The sequence below is a fragment of the Sarcophilus harrisii genome, chromosome 1, assembly GCF_902635505.1.
Source record: "Sarcophilus harrisii chromosome 1, mSarHar1.11, whole genome shotgun sequence".
NCBI lineage: Eukaryota > Metazoa > Chordata > Mammalia > Dasyuromorphia > Dasyuridae > Sarcophilus > Sarcophilus harrisii.
The window spans coordinates 683,989,788-684,007,271 of record NC_045426.1 but is presented as its reverse complement, the minus strand read 5'-3'; the positions used below and the strand labels follow the sequence as shown (position 1 = coordinate 684,007,271).

The following is a 17,484-nucleotide window of genomic DNA, read 5'->3' as shown; positions in this document are numbered from 1 at the left end:
GGGCAGGTGCAGGGTGGGGGAGGCGCCGAGGGCCCCTATCCTGCTTCTTCCTCTATAATATTGAGGGGCTGGACTCTGAGGCCTTGGATCCCCCTGCTCAGGAGCCCTAGAAGCAGAGGGCTCTGGGGGGGACCATGGGGGGCACAGCCACCCAGGACTGGCGGGTGCCAAGGCCCGGCCCCTGCCCACTCTGTCAGGGCCCCATGTGGGGGTTCTCCAGATGCCCCATGGCGCTGGCTGCTCTGCGTGCTTGTTTTAATTCTGGCCATTTCTTTCTTACAGAGGAATCTTCTTTCCCCACCTCCTCCATTTCAATTCCTCTCCCGTGCAGGCCCGGCCCGGCCTGGCACATAAAAGGCACCAAAACCTGACTGAGCGACCCCCCCCCTTTTTTTTTAACAAATCAGAAGAGAAAAAAGCAGTTCAGCAAAAGTAACCAAGTCAACTGACAGACAAAATGAGTCACAGCCCGAGTCTCTGGGCCCCGAACCCCACAAAGCAAAGCGGCGGAGGGAGAAGGGGGAGTGAGGAAACTGGTCCCCCCGCCAGGGTCCCAGTGGCGCCCAGGGCCCGGCCCGCCGCAGGCCCTCCGTCAAGCTGACCCACCGACTTGGGCTGAGCCCCACCGGCCTCCCCGCCCACAGGCTGCCCCTCTCAGCACACACGCCTCCCCCTCCCTTGGGACGCTGCCCCCAGGGAAACAGCTCTGGTCCTGGGGAAAGCAGGAAGCCCACAGATGACCCAGAGCCCACCCTGCTTCCATCCCACGGAGCGGGGCCTCGGGCGGGCTTCCCCAAGCTGCCAGAGCAGGCCCCGGGAGGCAGCCGCGCCCAGCGCCTCTCCTCCCTGGGGCCTGCCGGGGGGCCGGGAGTCTGGGGGCTGCCCGAGCTCGGGGAGCAGCGCTCACCACCAAGCGCGCCCCCATCCCACACCCCAGGGAAGGGCTCCCATGCCAAACCACTTCTGAGCACACGCAACGGGCGGGAAGGGGCCGGAGAGGATGCAAGGGTTCCTCACTGGGCACATCTGGTCTCACACTTAACGCTCCCTAGCTGTGTGACCCTGGGCAAGTCACTTAACCCCAACTGCCTCAGCAAAAAAACAAAAGAATCCCCCAGACAGATGAGTTTGCTTTTGACAGCATAATTTCCTGTTTTCTACTCCCCTGATAGTTCTCCGCCCCCGGGGGGACCGGCTCTCCAGGCTCCCCTTGGCGGCTGAGGCTTTCTCCTCCCACCCCGCCCAGCTCCCTTTCCCAGAACAGAAGCCCTCAGAGGCCTGTCCTTGTATCCCCCCCGCCCCATCCATCTATCCAGCCCTGTCTCTATCCCTCCATTCCTCTCTCTGTCCCACTCTCTGTCTCTGCGTCCCCCCCACTGTTCTCTCAGAAACACAAGCCAAGGGAAAAAGGAGACGCCTCCATCTCTAGCCAGGAAACGGGCCCCGGACGGCTCAGCGCCCCAGAGCCAGGGGGTCAGCGTGGGGAGGGAGGGGGGCTGCCGGCTGCCCTGGGCTTCCTTCCCCGACCCCCAGGGGAGCCCACCCATGAGGTGCCCCCAGCTCACTAGCAGGGAAGCAATGAGAGGAAACCGCGCGCTCCCCGGAAAGCTCGTGGTTGGGCCTGACAGGAGACCCGAGAAGGCTCGGGCTGGGCCGAGGCCGCTCTCCCACTCTCAGGACCCCCCCTCCCCCCCTGCCCACCCCCGTGGCTAGCCCTAAGGCTTCCTCCCTCCTAACTTCCCTCCCCCAAACCCTTCAGTTTCCCTGAGAGGGCTAAGGCCAAGCCCAGAGCGCTTTTCTACTTCTGCCCATCTGGAACCCCACCCCAGCCACGGACCACCTCCCACTGACCCCTGCCCCTTCACTTTACACACAAGGAAACTGAGGCAGGAGGGGGGAGAAGGGGGGAGAGACGAGCTAGACGCGCCTGACGTCAGCTGCTCAACAGCTATCGGCGGAGAGCTTGAAAAGCGAGAGCCCGAGTCCCTTAAGGAAGAAGTCTCTGTCTGACAAGAACTCAGAAACGCGGGAGGCAGTTCGATAGAAACTACATTTAGACCAACACGCTGCACCATCCGCCACAACAGGTTCAAAACGAGTGAGCAGCCTGTGCACTGAGAGACCGCGCCATGCAAACGCAGGCGCGAACAGGGCCCGCTTACGGCTCTGGAGGGAAAGAGCCCTCAACCACATAAGGGACAGAGGCGATGAGAAGGCGGAACAGACAACTCCACGTGGAGCTGAGACTTTTTGGAGAAACAAAATCAGGGCAGCGAGGCTAAGAGAGAAAGCTGCTGGTGGGAGCGGAAAACCATCTTTGCTGACGGCCAGGCTTCGGGGCCATTCGCACAGATACCTAAGACCAAAGGCGCGTCTCTAAAAGGAGATGAACAATCCCTTCAAACTGGAAACCAGCCCACGAGGCAGCCTCGGATCCTTAGTAATAAAAGAAATGCCCATCCAAAGCACCCTCAGGTTTCAGCTCCCACCCACAAATTGGCAAAGGCGGAAAAAGGGTGGGGATGGTCAGCGATGGATGGATGCGCCCAGGTACACTAACATTCAGAAGAGCAAAGGATCAGACCAACAATTCTGGAAAGCAATTCGAAATCAAGCCTTTTTTTTTTTTTTAAAGTAACTAAAAAGTCCATATCCTTTGATCCTAAGGGTAACTAGGGGGTGAAGTAGACAGAGTAATGGGCCTGAATCAGGAAGACCTGAGTTCAAATCCAGCCTCGGCCTCTGACAAGCCGTGTGATCTTGGGCAAGTCTCTTAACCTCTGTTTGCCTCAGTTTCCTCTTCTATAAAACAGGAATAATAGAAGAGCTCCCTCCCAGGGTTGCCAGGAGAACCAAACCAGATAGTAACTATGAAGTGGTCAGCACAGGGCCTGGCACACAGGAAGAGCCAGAGAGGCGCCCGCAGGCACGTAGCCCCCAGGAGATCAAAGCCTGAAATGTCCAATTTGTGCCGAAAGCATTTATAGGGGTGCCTTTTGTTGTGGCACAGAGCTGGGAATTAAATAAATGCCCATCGACTGAGGAATGACTAAACAAATCACGCTACATGAACGTATTGGAATATTGTCGGACTGTACGAAGCCATGAATGAATATAAAGAAGATGGGGGGATGGCAAGATTTACATGAACTTATGCAAAGGAAAATAAACAGAACAAGAAAAACAGAAAACAGACAAGCCCAGATTAGCAGGAAAAATAAATCCTCCGCGGCTCGTCTGCATTTGAATTTGCAAAGTTCGGAGCCATGACCATGTAAAACATGGCCATTGGTTCCAACCCAACAGAAATGCGCGGCACGTATTTAAATAATGTGGCCACTCTGGGGGATTCTTATCTGTGCCCCGAGTCCCAGCTGTATGTTCTGCAACAAGATGTGATCTATGTGATGTCCATGGCTACGATAACGTCCACAGAGGAATGAAAAGGAAAACTGGAGGCTGAGTATTCCTATGCCCAAGGTCGGCCCAAAAAAGAAATAGGGGAAGGGACCCCAGCCCTATGGGCTGCAAGAACGGGTTCCTTTGTTCTTCAAATAGGACGGCTCTCTGGGTGGGAGAGGACGGAAATGTTCCATGCTGAAAGTGATGAAAAAGCCAAAAACTCGCAATAAAAAGCCAATTTAACCCAAGATTAACCAATCTCAGACCACCCTGGCCCAGAGCCTCTGGCCCAAACAAGAGCACCAGACAGCTTCCCTGGCCTGCCATGGTCACACTGCCCACGGACACAGTGAAAGGGGGGAAGTGGGAAGGACACGGAAGCCAAGAGGCCCCGAGCCCCGACTCGGCTCACTTACCGAATGTGGCCGGGCAATCTGCACCGGGTAGGAGATGGCGTGGGGAGGGTAGCGGGGCTCCGAGGACCGCCAGGTCTGTGTCACGGGCTGGGCCGAGCCGGACATAGTGGCAGTGGGCGTGGGGACCGCCTCTGCCCCGCTCGTGGTCTCTGGTTCTCTCTCAATCTTTGCCTGGGATCCAAGCAGACCTCGACATCACCCGAGCACCTCCCAGGTCACATGGCACCTGTGGGCAGAAGAGACGAGAGGCGGAGTGAGCCGGTGCTGGCTGCGGATCGGGACCCCCGCCTCCCCCAGAGCGGGGCCAGAGCCGGGGGCGAGGCTCATTCCTCGGATCATGGCGGGTCGTGCAACCTGCCACCCCCAAGCATTCCTGGGCACCGACCCAAGGGTGGGCACTGGGTGAGGCGGCGGGGAGACACACAAAAAGGAAACTGCCCCTGCCCACGAGAGGCTTACCCTCTAAGAGGGAAAAAGGGCCTGTGTCCTGGGCAGGAGGCAATCGAGAAGGACCCCGGAGGCTCCAACAGCCCCCTCCCGGGCCTCCCCGGGCCCATCGCCTGGCTCCTGCCCCAGCACTGCCGGGACTCAGCCCCCAAAATCAGCAACAGTCACCCAGGCCCAGAGAAAAGGAGAGGCCGGGCCGGGAGCAGAAGGCCCACGGGCCGAGGGGCCAACGAGGCGACTGCCTCCCAGCAGTAAAGGTCCCTCCTCTCCCTCCTCCCCCGCCATCTCTCTCTGCTCCAGGCCCCCAGCTACTGCCCCCTCCCAGACATCCCTGATGTCCAGCCTCCCATAGGCCCGCAAGGGCCGGCCAAGGGCTTTCCAAAGCCTCGGGGCAAAGTTCAGCTGGGGCAGCTGCTGCCCTGCCGAAAGGAGTCTGGGAGGCCACAGCCCAGGCCCAGGGGCAGGAGGCCCACCTCCCCGCTTCTCCAGGATCAAAGGGGGAGCAGAGGCCGCAGAGGCAGGCGGTCAACGAGGCAGAGCCTGGCAGCCACGGCCAAGGTCTCTGACCCCAAGGGCTCACTTCCCTGCCTGCGAAGCCCCTTCCCTTCTCTTGTCCCAATCCTCCAACAACCCCATGGGATGAGAAGTCATGAACACCCGTCTGAAAGGTGATGCCCATGGGAACATGGAGGGAGGTGGAAACGAGACACTGGGCCTGAAGTCCCAGCCCAAAGTCCCAGCCCCAAGCCCAAAGTCTGAGCCCAAAGTCCCAGCCCCGAGCCAAAAGTCCCAGCCCTGAGCCCAAAGTCCGAGCCCAAAGTCCGAGCCCAAAGTCCGAGCCCAAAGTCCGAGCCCAAAGTCCCAGCCCAAAGTCCCAGCCCAAAGTCCCAGCCCAAAGTCCCAGCCCAAAGTCCCAGCCTCGAGCCCAAGTCCCAGCCCAAAGTCCCAGCCCAAAGTCCCAGCCCCAAGCCCAAAGTCCGAGCCCAAAGTCTGAGCCCAAAGTCTGAGCCCAAAGTCCCAGCCCAAAGTCCCAGCCCCAAGTCCCAGCCCAAAGTCCCAGCCCAAAGTCCCAGCCCAAAGTCCCAGCCAAAGTCCCAGCCTCGAGCCCAAGTCCCAGCCCAAAGTCCCAGCCCAAAGTCCCAGCCCCAAGCCCAAAGTCTGAGCCCAAAGTCTGAGCCCAAAGTCCGAGCCCAAAGTCCCAGCCCAAAGTCCGAGCCCAAAGTCCCAGCCCCAAGCCCAAAGTCCCAGCCCAAAGTCCCAGCCCCAAGCCCAAAGTCTGAGCCCAAAGTCCTGGGCCCAAAGTCTGAGCCCAGTCCCAGCCCAGTCCCAGCCCAAAGTCCCAGCCCAAAGTCCCGCCCCAAGCCCAAAGTTGAGCCCAAAGTCCCAGCCCCCGGAAGCCCAAAGTCCCAGCCCAAAGTCCCAGCCCAAAGTCCCAGCCCCAAGCCCAAAGTCTGAGCCCAAAGTCCCAGCCCCGAGCCCAAAGTCCCAGCCCAAAGTCTGAGCCCAAAGTCCCAGCCCCAAGCCCAAAGTCTGAGCCCAAAGCCCCAGCCCCAAGCCCAAAGTCTGAGCCCAAAGTCCCAGCCCCGAGCCCTGCCAGGCCCCTCCTCTTCTCCCGTCGCCACCACAGGCTTCAAGGCCTCACGCTGCATGACCGGCCCAAGGAGCGCCCAAGGAAACTTGGGCAAGTCATGGAGCCGCCGCCAGCCACTGAGGCCGACAGGCGAGGTCGCCGAGGGGAGCGGGGGGAGAAGGGGGCGAGAGGCGAAAGGAAGCGCACGTACACATGTGAACATGCCCAGTGCCTACACCCCCCACACACACTCACACTCTCACACTCGCTGCCCCAGAGGCAGTGAATCCATCCCTGAGTTCCGGGGGGCCCTGGGAGGGCTGGGAGAACATGGCTTGGGGGTGAGGGCGGGGGCAGTGGGCAGACAGGCCATGAGCTGTGCTCTGGGGCCGAGGGGCCCCAGGCTGGAGTCCCGGGGGGGGGGCCTCAGAGGCCCAGTTGGTTCATTTAACAAGTGAGGGAATGAGGCCCGGAAAGCAACGTCCCCTCCCCCAGGGTGCCAGAAAAGGCCCCAGCGCCCCTGCCCCCGTCCAGGGGCGGCTCTCTCAGAGGGCTTTGGGCCATCTTGGGACCCTGAGATCTGCAGCTCTCTCAGCCCACCCCCGGGGAGGCATGTTGGGTGGGTGCCCAGAGGGGAAGGGGGTCACCAGGAGCGGGGCCCCCCCCTCGGGGGGGTTCTAAAAGGGGCCTCTGTTCCCCGGGACCTAAACCGCCCAGAAGGAAGGAGGGCACCTGCCAAGGGGCTAAAGAAGGGGCCAACGGGCAGGTCTCCCGCTTTTCCCCCTTGAAATCTCCCATTCTGACAGGCGGATGCTTACCCCCTCCTCTTCTCCCCTCCCTTTCCCCTTCCTTCCTTCCTCCTCCTTCCTCCTCCTTTTCCCCCTTTCTCCTCTCCTTTCCTTCCTCCCCCCCTCCCCTTCTCTTTTCCCTCTTCCCCCCTTTTCCTTCCCCCCTCCCCCCCTTCCCCTCCCCCCCGGCCGCCCTCCTCCCCTCCTCCCCCTTTCCTGGGAGGGGGGCTCAGCCATCCCTCCTCCGCAGCCCTGTTACCCCCTGTTAAGGGGCTCCCCCCGGGGGCTTCTCCGGAACCTTCTGACCAGGCCCCCGGCAGCCAGAAAGGGGGCAAAGCCCGAGAGCAGGGCTCGTTCGGCTTGCCCAGCCCGCTTTTGAAACCAAGGGGACCCCTCAGCCCCGGGCCGGGCCCGGGCCCTGCTCCCTTGCAGGGCCCGAGGGGAGCCCCGGGCAAGGGGAGGGCCGGGGGGGGGGGCATCGGCCCGGCCTCCCTCACCCCGGGATCCCTTGACCGGCCTGGGTGGGCCCCCTACCCCCGGGGCCAGGGGTCTCCCCAGAGGGCCTGGGGGGCCCGTGGGGGGCCCCAGGGGCAGGAAGGCCCCCTAGCCCCGCCCCTCAATGTCCGTTTCTGACGGGGCCCCGGGAATCGGGGCGGGGAAAACCCCAGGGCCCCGACCTGGGCAAAGCCCAAAAAGGGGACGGGGGGCCCCAAGCACCAAACCATGGGGGAGGGGGACCCTCCCAGGTTCCCGGGCCCCCGGGCCCCTTTCATGAAGGGGGCAAGGGCTCGTCCCCCCCGCCCCCCAAAGCTCCCAAACCCGGGCCCCTAAAGGGCCGGGCCCCTTCGGGGCCCAAAGGGCGGCCGGGCCCCCCAAAAGGGAAGGCCCCCGCCATCCACCCCACAGCCCATCCAATGGGGAGGCTCCCCGGCCCGGGGCCGACCGCCTGGGAACCTTCGGGAGCCGGGAGGCAGGCCAGGAAGGCCAGGCAGGAGAAAGGAGAGAGCCTGGGCCCAAAGTCCCAAGGATCTGGGTCCAAGCCAACCCACAAGCACCTAGCGAAGGCCCCTGGATGTGCAGTTGCTGGGCGGAGAAAGGCGCAGACCCTCCTCCCAGAAGCTTCAGCCCCAGGAGCTCCAGGAGCCACTCAAACTTCCCCCCATAAGGTGAGGAGGTGGGCAAGGATGCTTCTGCCCCTAACCCTCGGGTTCGCCAGCCTCCCCTGGCTGGGTGAAGAGCCAGTGGCTCCCCTGGCAAAGCCCAGCCCCTGGCCCGGGTGGGCGAAAGCTTGTTTCCAGTCCCCAAGCATTCTGGCCTCCATCTGCCGTGGGCAGGGCCAGGCCCTGTGCTCACCCTGGGGGCATCTGCCCCTCGCCCTCCCCTCCCCCTCCCCCAGCCCCTCCCTTCCTCACAGTGGACACCCACAGGAGGGTCACCGGCCCCCCGGTATCTGCCCCACCATCTGTCTCCATCTCGGCTCATCCAGTTTCCACCCAGGCAGGGAACTCAAGAGGCTCGGCTTTGGGCACGGATCGGGGGGGGGGGGGCAGGGAAAATGAACGCACAGTCCCCCCTCTATGGTCACCGGGAGAAGGTGGGGCGGGATGCGGGCAGGGCGCCCTCCTCTCTTGAAGGCCCCCTCCCATGGAAAGCCCAGAGGGAGCCACGCAGGGCAAGCGCAGCTTAGGGGGCCCGTGGCCGCCCTGGCCCAGAATTCCCAGGAGATGAGTCACTGTGGGGGGGGGGCAGAAATCCACAGCCCGCAAGCCCCCGAAGGCCCTCCCCGGGCAGGACGGTGCTCCCTGCACACGGCCCCGTCTCATGCCTGGGCAGAGCTCGGCCCGCCTCCCCCCGGTCCCCAACGGCCAGGCCATCCCAGGACACACGCCTGGGGCGCGGGTCCCAAAGAGGGGCCTCTCCTCAGTCTCCCCCCGCCTTTGTCCGAAGGGGCCGTCGTCATTGCTGTTCTCCTGGGGCGGTCGGGGAGGCGTCCCGGGGGCCGCAGGGGGCAGGGGGCTTCAGAGAGGAGGCTGAGGGTGACACGTCAGGGAACAGGCTCTGGGTCAACACACACGAGCCCATTAACCTTCTGACTCCCCTCCCACTAAGGTGGCCCAGGGCTCCCGCAGGAGGCTCAGGATCAGGCTCCAGAGGGGCAGCCCACGCCGGTCCAGAAGAGGCCCAGACACCCAGGGGCCCCGGGCCCCTCTGAGGTCTCCTGCCCGGCCCCGGAGCCGCCCTTGTGGAACCAAGTCAGCAAAGACCCAGCTCCCATTCCTGACAGCTAAGGACCAAAGCCCTGGTGCGTCCTGAGGGTTCCAGGGATAAAGGCCAAGAAGGGGCTTCCTCGGGCCCCTCCACCCCACCGGGGCTCGGCCACGGCCTCCTTCTCTGTCTCCCTCTCTCTGTCTGTCTCTCTCTGTCTCTGTGTCTGTCTCTATCTGTCTGTCTCTGTCTCTCCCTCCCTCTCTCTGTGTATCTCTGTCTCTCTGTGTCTCTCCCCCTCCCTCTCCTTCTTCCTCTCCTGTACAAGGGGGGTCCTTCAGAGCCCTCAGACCACGAGATCACACCCCTGGGGCGCTGACCGAGCTGCTCCCCTCGCGAGCTCCTCCAGCCCTTAAAGGCCCACAGGCCTCCTCCCTCTGCACAAGAATCCACGGCTCCAGCCGACCGAGCCATGCCGGCCCTGGCTCAGGGCATCTCCTCACCCAAGGGGCCCCAGGTGGTCCATCCTTCTCCAAAGCCTGTTGCTTCTCCCCAGGTCTTTGTCTAAATAGAGCCGTGGGGAGGCAGGGACAACAAATGACTAAAAAGCGACTCCAGGGGAAGACGAGGGATTGGTCAGGATCCCCTCCAAAAGCCCCTTCCCTCTCTAAATCTACAATAATCAGCCAGACCTGGGGTTCAAGTCTCGGCCCTATCCATTTACTACTTTTGTGATTTGAGGGGAGACACTTAATTTCTCTGGACCTAGTTTACTTGGGTGAAATGGGGAGATGGCACATAAAGTGACCTTAAAGGTCCTTCCCAGCTCTAAATCAATAACCTGTGATGACAAAAATCACCAACTCCACTCAAAAGGCCCTGCCCGGCCATCCAAGCCGACCCCTCCCCACGCCGAGCCCCAACCCCAGTCCCAGGCTCCTCAGGGCTGAGTTAGATTTCCACATGTCCTACAAATTGTCTGAGCCTGGAACGGGACACCGTGTTCTTACAGACCTTGGCCCTCTCATCTGAAGCAACACCTTCCAAATGTGGAAGGAAATCTCTGCAACTCTTGTGGGGGATCCCTGGGAGAACTGAGTTATCAGCGTCTGGATGGGAAAAGACAGAGGCCTTGAACTCGGGCCCATGGCCAGGCCATGCAGCCCATTGCCCCGACTCGGGGGCAGCCCACAGGCCCCCTCCCCGGGCAGAGGCTAGAGTGCCGGACGGCTCAGCACCTGGGCCTCCTCCAGCGAGCCCCTGCAGTGGGCATTTCCACCATTAAACAAGCAGTCTGGGAATGCTTCCACCTCGAAATCTCTGAGTCCGGAGGCTTTCCCGTTCGGGAGTCAGAGTTAAATCACGAAGGAAGGAAAAGGCAGCCCTGGCCCAGAGAGCTGAGGGAGGACCGTCTCGTCCCCGGCTGAGCGTCTAACCCTGGATTATGACCGTGACGACGACTATCCCCTTAGCCAAAGGCAGCTCCACCAAACCAAGTCAGTGCAGCAAACACTGGGCACCAACTGGGCCCGGGCCCTCTGCCAGGGGCTGGGAACAAAAAGGCAAAAAAAGTGTCTCTGCCCTCATCACACACACTGGGCTGAGGGGCTAAAGCGTGTCCACACAAGTAAACAACACACTCCCAGGAGGGCGTGAGTCCCAGGAAGGGCCAAATGCCGCATCTGGATTTACTGTCTACCCCTGTCAAGAGTTAAGGAAGCACCTGGAAGAAATGATGATGTTGCAGATTAAGTTAAAATTGCAGTTCTTTTTCTTTTTCAGAGAGCTGGTTGTTAAACATTTACCCACAAGCCCCTAGCGAGCCGCTGAACGCTTGGGGAAATCCATCAACCAACCAACATGTACAATGAGAGGAATATAAAGACAAAGAATCAAAGTCATACCTGCCCTTGGGGAGCTCATATCCCACCAACAAGAGGGCAGATCACCCCAAAGGGCAGAGAGTCTCCCGAGGGCCCGGGAGGTACCTTCCTGGATGGCGGAAGCCCCCTCCCTTCCATTACCAGCCCAACCCCACATGGGCAGAACCAGAGGAAAGTCAGAGAAGCAGCCCAAAATCAGAGTGGGGGGGGGTGGGGGTGGGGTTGTTTCCCACTGAACTGGGCCATGTATGTGCTGAACGGAGGCCAGACCGGCCCGCGGTTTTCTCTCCCATCGCAGCTGGCTCTCACCAAAAAGGGAGGGGGGGAGCAAACCAGGCAGCCAGGAAGCCCCCCGGCCCCCCACCGGTGAGAGGCTTCTGCAGAGGAAGCTTTCCAAGGGAAGTGCTCCCTTCTCTGGGGCATTTCCCAAGCACTCGGCTTGATCTTCCTGGTTCTCCACCATTAAGCTGTGAGCTCCCCAGGAGGATCGTGTTTTCCATTAGCCACCGCTCCTCCATCTGGCCTTTAAAACAGCAATTTTCTCTGCAGAAAGCAGAGGGAGGGGGAAGGGGAAGGCCGGGAGGGAGGCTCCCTGCGGGCCCACAGAGGGCAAGGCTCCTGCCCCAGGCCGAGCCCACTGCTGCCTCCGCCATCTCCCAGGAGCAGGACTGCAACGCGGCAGCAGCCCAGGAACGGGAGCCTGGACAGATGGCCACCCCAGCTCCCCCCAGCCATGCGGGTTCCTCGCCCTGAGCCCCATGTGTCTGTGCCGCCGTGTCCCAGGCGCCTCTCTGGCCACAGGGGTCTCAGTTCCATCCAGACCGAGGGGCCCCGGGGCCTTGGTTGGACCCGCTGGCCCGGGAAGTCCCCTCTAGCTCCCATCTCTGACCCGGAGCTTAGATGGGCGAAGGATAAGCAGCCTTGTGGGCTCCAAGAGGAGCCCAACAAAGCCCGACTCGAGTGACCGCCCCCCTCGCATCCGGACCTTGGCTTCCTCGCCTGAAGCTTCTCAGAGGAGGTCCCTGCACGGGCATGAAGTGCCACCCGCCCCCCAGAGGCGCTCTCCCATCGCTCTCCGGACGCAGCCTCTGATTCTCCACCGGGACAAGTGCGGGCGGCTTTTCCTGACCCGCAGCACCCGCTGCGGCCGGTTCTGCACTGGGGGCCAAGCTGGGCCCCTTGGCCCTCTGTGGGCCCGTACAAGAGGACCAGGCCGTCCTCAGCACCTGCCCCCAAACAGCACCACCTGCTGAAGGTGACCATGAGGGACTTCTCTGGCCTGGTATGCAGCAAGGGCCTACTAAGTGCTGCTATCATTACGAACGAGCTGAGCTCAGGTCCACACCTTATGTAAGGGGACAACAAATCATTTGGGGTCAGAGGGTCTGGGTTTGAAGCCAGATTCTGCCTCTCAGGCCCAGGCGCACAGGAGAGTGCCCTCGGGTTCAAAGAGGAAGGCCTGAGACCCCCAGGACCAGAGCCACCATTGGCCTGGGCCTTTCGACAGCCTGAACTGAGGCCTTCGGTCAGGCTGCCCCTGCCTGTGAGGGGGCAGAGGGCCCACATTCTGGGGGATGGTGGATGTAGTCTGGGGGCCACCTGCTGCAGGACCTTGGGATCCTCTGGATCTCAGTTTCCTTGTTTGTAGACTAACTGGCCTCTGAGGCCCCTGCCAGCTTTAGGTCTGGAATCCTAAAATCTGTTTTCAGGCTTGGAATATAGAAGGAAAACACGGCTGAATTTCCAGCCACTTCTCAACAGCAACAACATCTGGACTGGGGATCAGCAGCTGGGTGAGCAGTGGGAGGAAGCCCATTCCCCCCCCTCAGCTCCCTCCTCCAACTCTGTACATGGCGCAGCTTGCCCACTCTCCCCTCCGGGCAGATACTTTTTCCCCCAAAGGATATCTGGGCTGAGGGAGGGCCGCCCATCCTGGCTGGAAAGGTTCGGCCTCTTCTCAAATCCCTGCCTGGAAAACCCACAGCATGAGCTCACGGAGGCAACATCCCCCTTACTGCTCATTACAGTGGGGGAGCAAAGAACGGAGCCTGGGACCACAAAGGCCCGGCCCGGATCTCCCCCGGCCCCTCATGCCCGGGCCAGCCGGCCCCCGCCACATGTTTCTGTGTGCCGTAGTCTCCCTCCCAAGGCTCCCACCTCATGGGCCAGGAATCCCAAGATTTATGAGGGAAGGGGCCTTCCCCAGGGGCTCATTGTGCCCGCCCCCCCAACTCGGCAGGTAGTGCTTCCTCCCAACAGTGTGAGTCACAGCAAGACCACCTCTCCCTGGCTGGCAGAGCAGGAGCCCCCAAACAGGGCCTCCTCCCTGGGAGGAGTGGGGAAGGGGCCCTCCAAGGCCTCTGGCCCAGCCCCTTCAGTCTGCCTGGGCAAAGACCCAGGAGAGGCCCAGAGCAGGACCTGACTTATTTTTGTCGCTGTGCCCCCTGGGCCTGGCACACAGTAGGAGCTTAGTGGAACAAAGCTGGCCAGACCCCCACAGTCCTTCCGTGAGTTCTCCCAGCGGCTCCACCTTAGTCCCCCAGATGTTCAGTCTGCTCTGCAGCTCATGTTACACTCGGGGACTCTGGCTGGGAATACTTGGGCAAAGGCATCTTTGCACATGGAATCTCTCCCTCCCCTAGGCCGGGGCCCTGGAGCACAGCAGTCACACAGGCGTTACTACAAACGATGTCCTGGGGGAAGGGTCCTCCCATCCTCCTCAGAGTCTGACCCTTCCGGCCCCTTTGGCCCCCAGAGGGTGACCCGCTCATCAAGTCGGACACGAGGCAGCATCCTCACTTACAGCCCCGTCTGCTCTCCTGTTCCGGGAGACCTCCGAGGGAGGCGCTTCTGGTTCTGTCTCGTGGCTCTCAGACCTCACTGCCTATGAAATGGGTGAGCTGGGCCCCATGATGGCCCCTGCCTGCGGCCCATAACCCTACCGGGACCGGATCCCAGCCCCGTCACCATCACGGCTTCCGGACTGGGCCAGGGATGTTTTACTCTCCCCTCTACGGTATGTAAAGGGAAACAAACAATAGGATAGGAAACATCCGTTTTATCATAAGAACAAGCCGGCCTAATTTGTCCTGTACAGGCTTTAATTTTATTTGGGGGGAGAGGTCTCAGCTGACCCCCCGGAAGGAGAGCTAAGGTTTGGCCAGCCTGCCCCCAAGGCACTTTCCCAACTAATCTCAATGATTCTGTGCAATCTGGGGGTTCGTTTCCCAGCCCATGGGACCCTTCCGATTCTGTGCTGAAAGGGACCGGGAGGGCGTCCCCGCTGCGACCCTGTCATCTCTCCCCTGGACGCAGCGAAAAGCCTCCAAAATGTTGTCTTGCCTCCTCTCACCAACCAAGCCCTCCCACCTCCTCAACAACACCCCCAACTCCCCAGTTAGGCCCAGGCCCAAACCCAAACCCGGCAGCACAGAGCTGTGGGTGAGCCAGAAGAGCATCTCTCCCACCCCCCCAACAACACACACCCACACGGAGCCGGCAGGACGCAAGCCGCTCCACACGTAGTTCCGTTCCCTTGGCCCAGGGACAGGCGCCAAGTGCTTCAATCGTCCCTGGTTTGCAGATGAGGAAACTGAGGCAGGAGGGGTATGTGCCTGGCCTGGACTCAAACTCGGGTTTCCCGACTGCCCACCCAGAGCTCTGCCCACCGGACCCCAACAAGCACTCAGTCATGCCTTCCCCTGAAGTCCCCCCATCGCCAACTGGGGGCACTGACCACCGGGGCAGCCCACCATGTCTGGGCACTCTCCCCCCTCCTCCTGCTCCCATCAGCCAGGCTCCTCGCTCTGCCCCCTCCACAGTCCACCGGGCGGTCAGAGGCCCTGCTCAGGCCGTCCCACTTCCAGCCCCCCACCGCGGGGGGTAAGGTCGGCATCCCCCAGGACCACGCGGCGGGGGCTGCTCTCTCCTGATGCTCGCAGCGCTGGGCGGCAGCGCCAAAACCAGGGACGGGCGGGGGAGTGAGCCCACCACCAGGCCCAGGGTACCGACTTCCCAGGCGGCATCTCCTGCCCTGCGGCAGCGAGCACAGACACACAGGATGGAAGGGCCCTCCGCGGCCCCCGAGAACTCCCAGCACAGACAAGGTTCCAGGGGAGCAGCAGCAGCAGAATGGGGCTCAAACCCTGGGGGGGCCCCAGGCTCCTTTTCCCAGACTGGGCATCTCAGCTCTGCTGCTTTGGGGGGGATCAGGAGGGGCTCCTACCGCAGACAACACCCAGCCACCCCCGGCTCCTGGGCAGAAGGCCAGGCCCAGTCCCCATGTAACAGGGACACTGTAACTCAGAAAGCTCACGGCACCGGCTCCCGGGGAGCTGTGTTCCAGACCCTCCAGGCCCCTCCTGGGGGTCTCTTGGCAGAGAGTCTTGATGCTTTGCCATCTCTTTCTCCAGCTAAGTTTACAGATGAGGAAACTGAGGCACACGGTGATGCGACAAGCCCGGGCCCATACAGCTGTGAGTGTCTGCGGCCACACGTGAGCTCAGGTCTGCTGCACGCCGGGCCCGGGGCGCTCTGTCCCGAGCCGCCCAGCTGCCCATCCACAGGGTCCTGGCGGCAGACAGCAGTGCTCCCGGGGCCCCGCGGCCAGGCAGGAGCCCTTCCTCTGGGGCGCTCCATGTGGCAAGAGGGAGGCATGAAGCCCTTGGAAAAGCCCGTTATCCCATCACCCAGAGACAGCAGTCGGGGCCCGGAGAAGCTGGCCTGAGCTCTGTGCCGGGGAGACAGCGGCTAACGGGGGCCCCCAGGCCCGCCTGCCCCAGAGGAGGCATGAGACCCCCAGCACCGCTGGGTCTTCCTGAGAGATCCAGCCCCAGCCCAGGCCTCCAGGGCAGGCGAGCAGGAGGCTCCCCAGGCCAGCTTCTGGCCTCCGAGGGCAGCAGGCACGGCACCTCAGATGTGCTAACAAGCAGAGACCCCTCTTCGGGGGTTTCACAAAGCGGGAGGAAGGACACGGGGGGGGGGCACAGTTCCTCCAGGTACAGGTTCCGCTGGGGGCTGCCCAGGTCCCTTCCACCCTCGGGTGTCCAGTGGGCAGGGAGCTCAGGCACGGAGGCTTCCCGCCCCCTCCCCCCGCCTCCCTTGGTGCAGCGACCATCCTCCATGCCTGTGCATGCAGCCTCCCCCCCCCCCGGGCTGCATAAGTCTTGGAAGAACTGACCTTTCTTAAGGGGGCCCGGCCCTCCAGGGCACTCGTGGCCCTCCTGGGGCACTCGTGGCCCGCCCAGTGGGTGGCGTGGTCCCCACTGATTCCTACCACCCTGAGACGGGGCCAATGCAGCCCCAGGATGCCCCCCCCAGCAGCCCCCCGGCCTCTGCTCGGAGGCCCCAAGAAGGCAGCGCACTCCCTCCACATTTTTCTGTCAGGAAATTCTTCCAGACACTGAGCCTAACCTTGGCGCTTTGCAATTTCAAGCCCCTCTCTGAGTTCTGATCTTGTCCCCACTGCACAGAGGAAACTGAGGCTCAGAAAGCAGTGGCGGGCCCAGGGAGGCCTTTGGGAGGGAGACCTGACCGTGGCCCCCCAATGCCTTGGAGGTGCTGCTCCCTGGGGGGGTCTAGCCTGGGGAGACGCCCGTATGGGCAGGTCAGAGGGCAGAAGAGGCCAGGTTCCTCCCCAGGAGGGCAGGCCTCCTCCCTTGCGGGCTCCTCAACACGGGGGAGAGGGACCCCCAAGGCTGGAAGAGAAATCTGCTTCCACCCGGACTTTCCAGGCCTCCCGTCAACTGAGGAGCTGCCCAGGCCCGGACAGGGGTCCCCAAGGGCTGGGGCAAGAGGGTGGAAGGAGGGTGCCCAGCATCCCAGGAGGGAGCACAGCCCCCACAGTGGCCCGCCCCCAGGGTCCGGAGCCTCCAGGACTGCCCCCCCCATTTACTCATGGCGTCCCCGGAGAAGCCGCCAGGCTCAGAGCAAGCCTTCCTCACTCTGACAACTTTGCACCAGCACCGGGCAACAGAAGCCAGAGGGGGCTCTCGGGCTGGAGAGCGGCTTCCCACTGCCCTCCCCTGCAAACATGAAGCACCTGGGAAAAGTGAGGGAGGCGGAAGGGTGAGGAACTGGGGGGGGGGGTGATAGACAGAGGCAGACAGACAGAGAGACAGACAGACAGATGGACAGAAGCAAACAGAGAGACAGACAGACGGACAGAGGCAGACGGACAGAGAGAGGCAGATGGACAGAGGCAGACAGACAGAGAGACAGACAGACAGATGGACAGAAGCAAACAGACAGAGAGACAGACAGACGGACAGAGGCAAATGGACAGAGAGACAGACGGACAGAGGCAAACAGATAGAGAGACAGACAGACTGACAGAGGCAGACAGAGAGACAGACAGACAGAGGCAGACGGACAGAGAGACAGACGGACAGAGGCAGGCAGGCAGAGCAAAAGAAACCAACCTATAGAGAAAAACATCACAGAAGGGAAGAGAGACAGGGAGGGGAAAACAACCGACACATCCAGAAGAGACGCACACATGCAAAGCAAGAGCTGACCAAGACCGCCAGATGGAACAGAGAAGGGACCCAGGGAGATGAAGGGAGGGAGGGGGAAGGCGGAGAGACCCCCCAAGTGAATGAAAACCACAGGGACAGACAGGGAGGGCTGGCCAGGAGAGGACACAAAGGGGGAGGGAGGAAGGGGAAGGCAGGGAGACCCCCAAGGAACCAGCAGACGGGGACAGACAGGGAGGAAGGGCCAGGAGAGAGCATGAGGGGGGAGGCAGCCTCCATGGCCCCACGGCCCCCACCTCA

The 17,484-nt window shown here is 62.0% G+C and overlaps 1 protein-coding gene across 1 annotated transcript in view; it reads right to left on the bottom strand.

Moving 5' to 3' along the window:
• Positions 1 to 17,484, bottom strand: part of NCOR2 (nuclear receptor corepressor 2) — a 237,784-nt gene that overhangs the window by 164,646 nt on the left and 55,654 nt on the right. The window contains exon 2 of the mRNA XM_031948456.1: positions 3,819 to 4,044. Coding sequence (XP_031804316.1) covers positions 3,819 to 3,923 — 105 coding nt within the window. The 5' untranslated portion in view covers positions 3,924 to 4,044. The remainder of the gene's footprint in view (positions 1 to 3,818; positions 4,045 to 17,484) is intronic.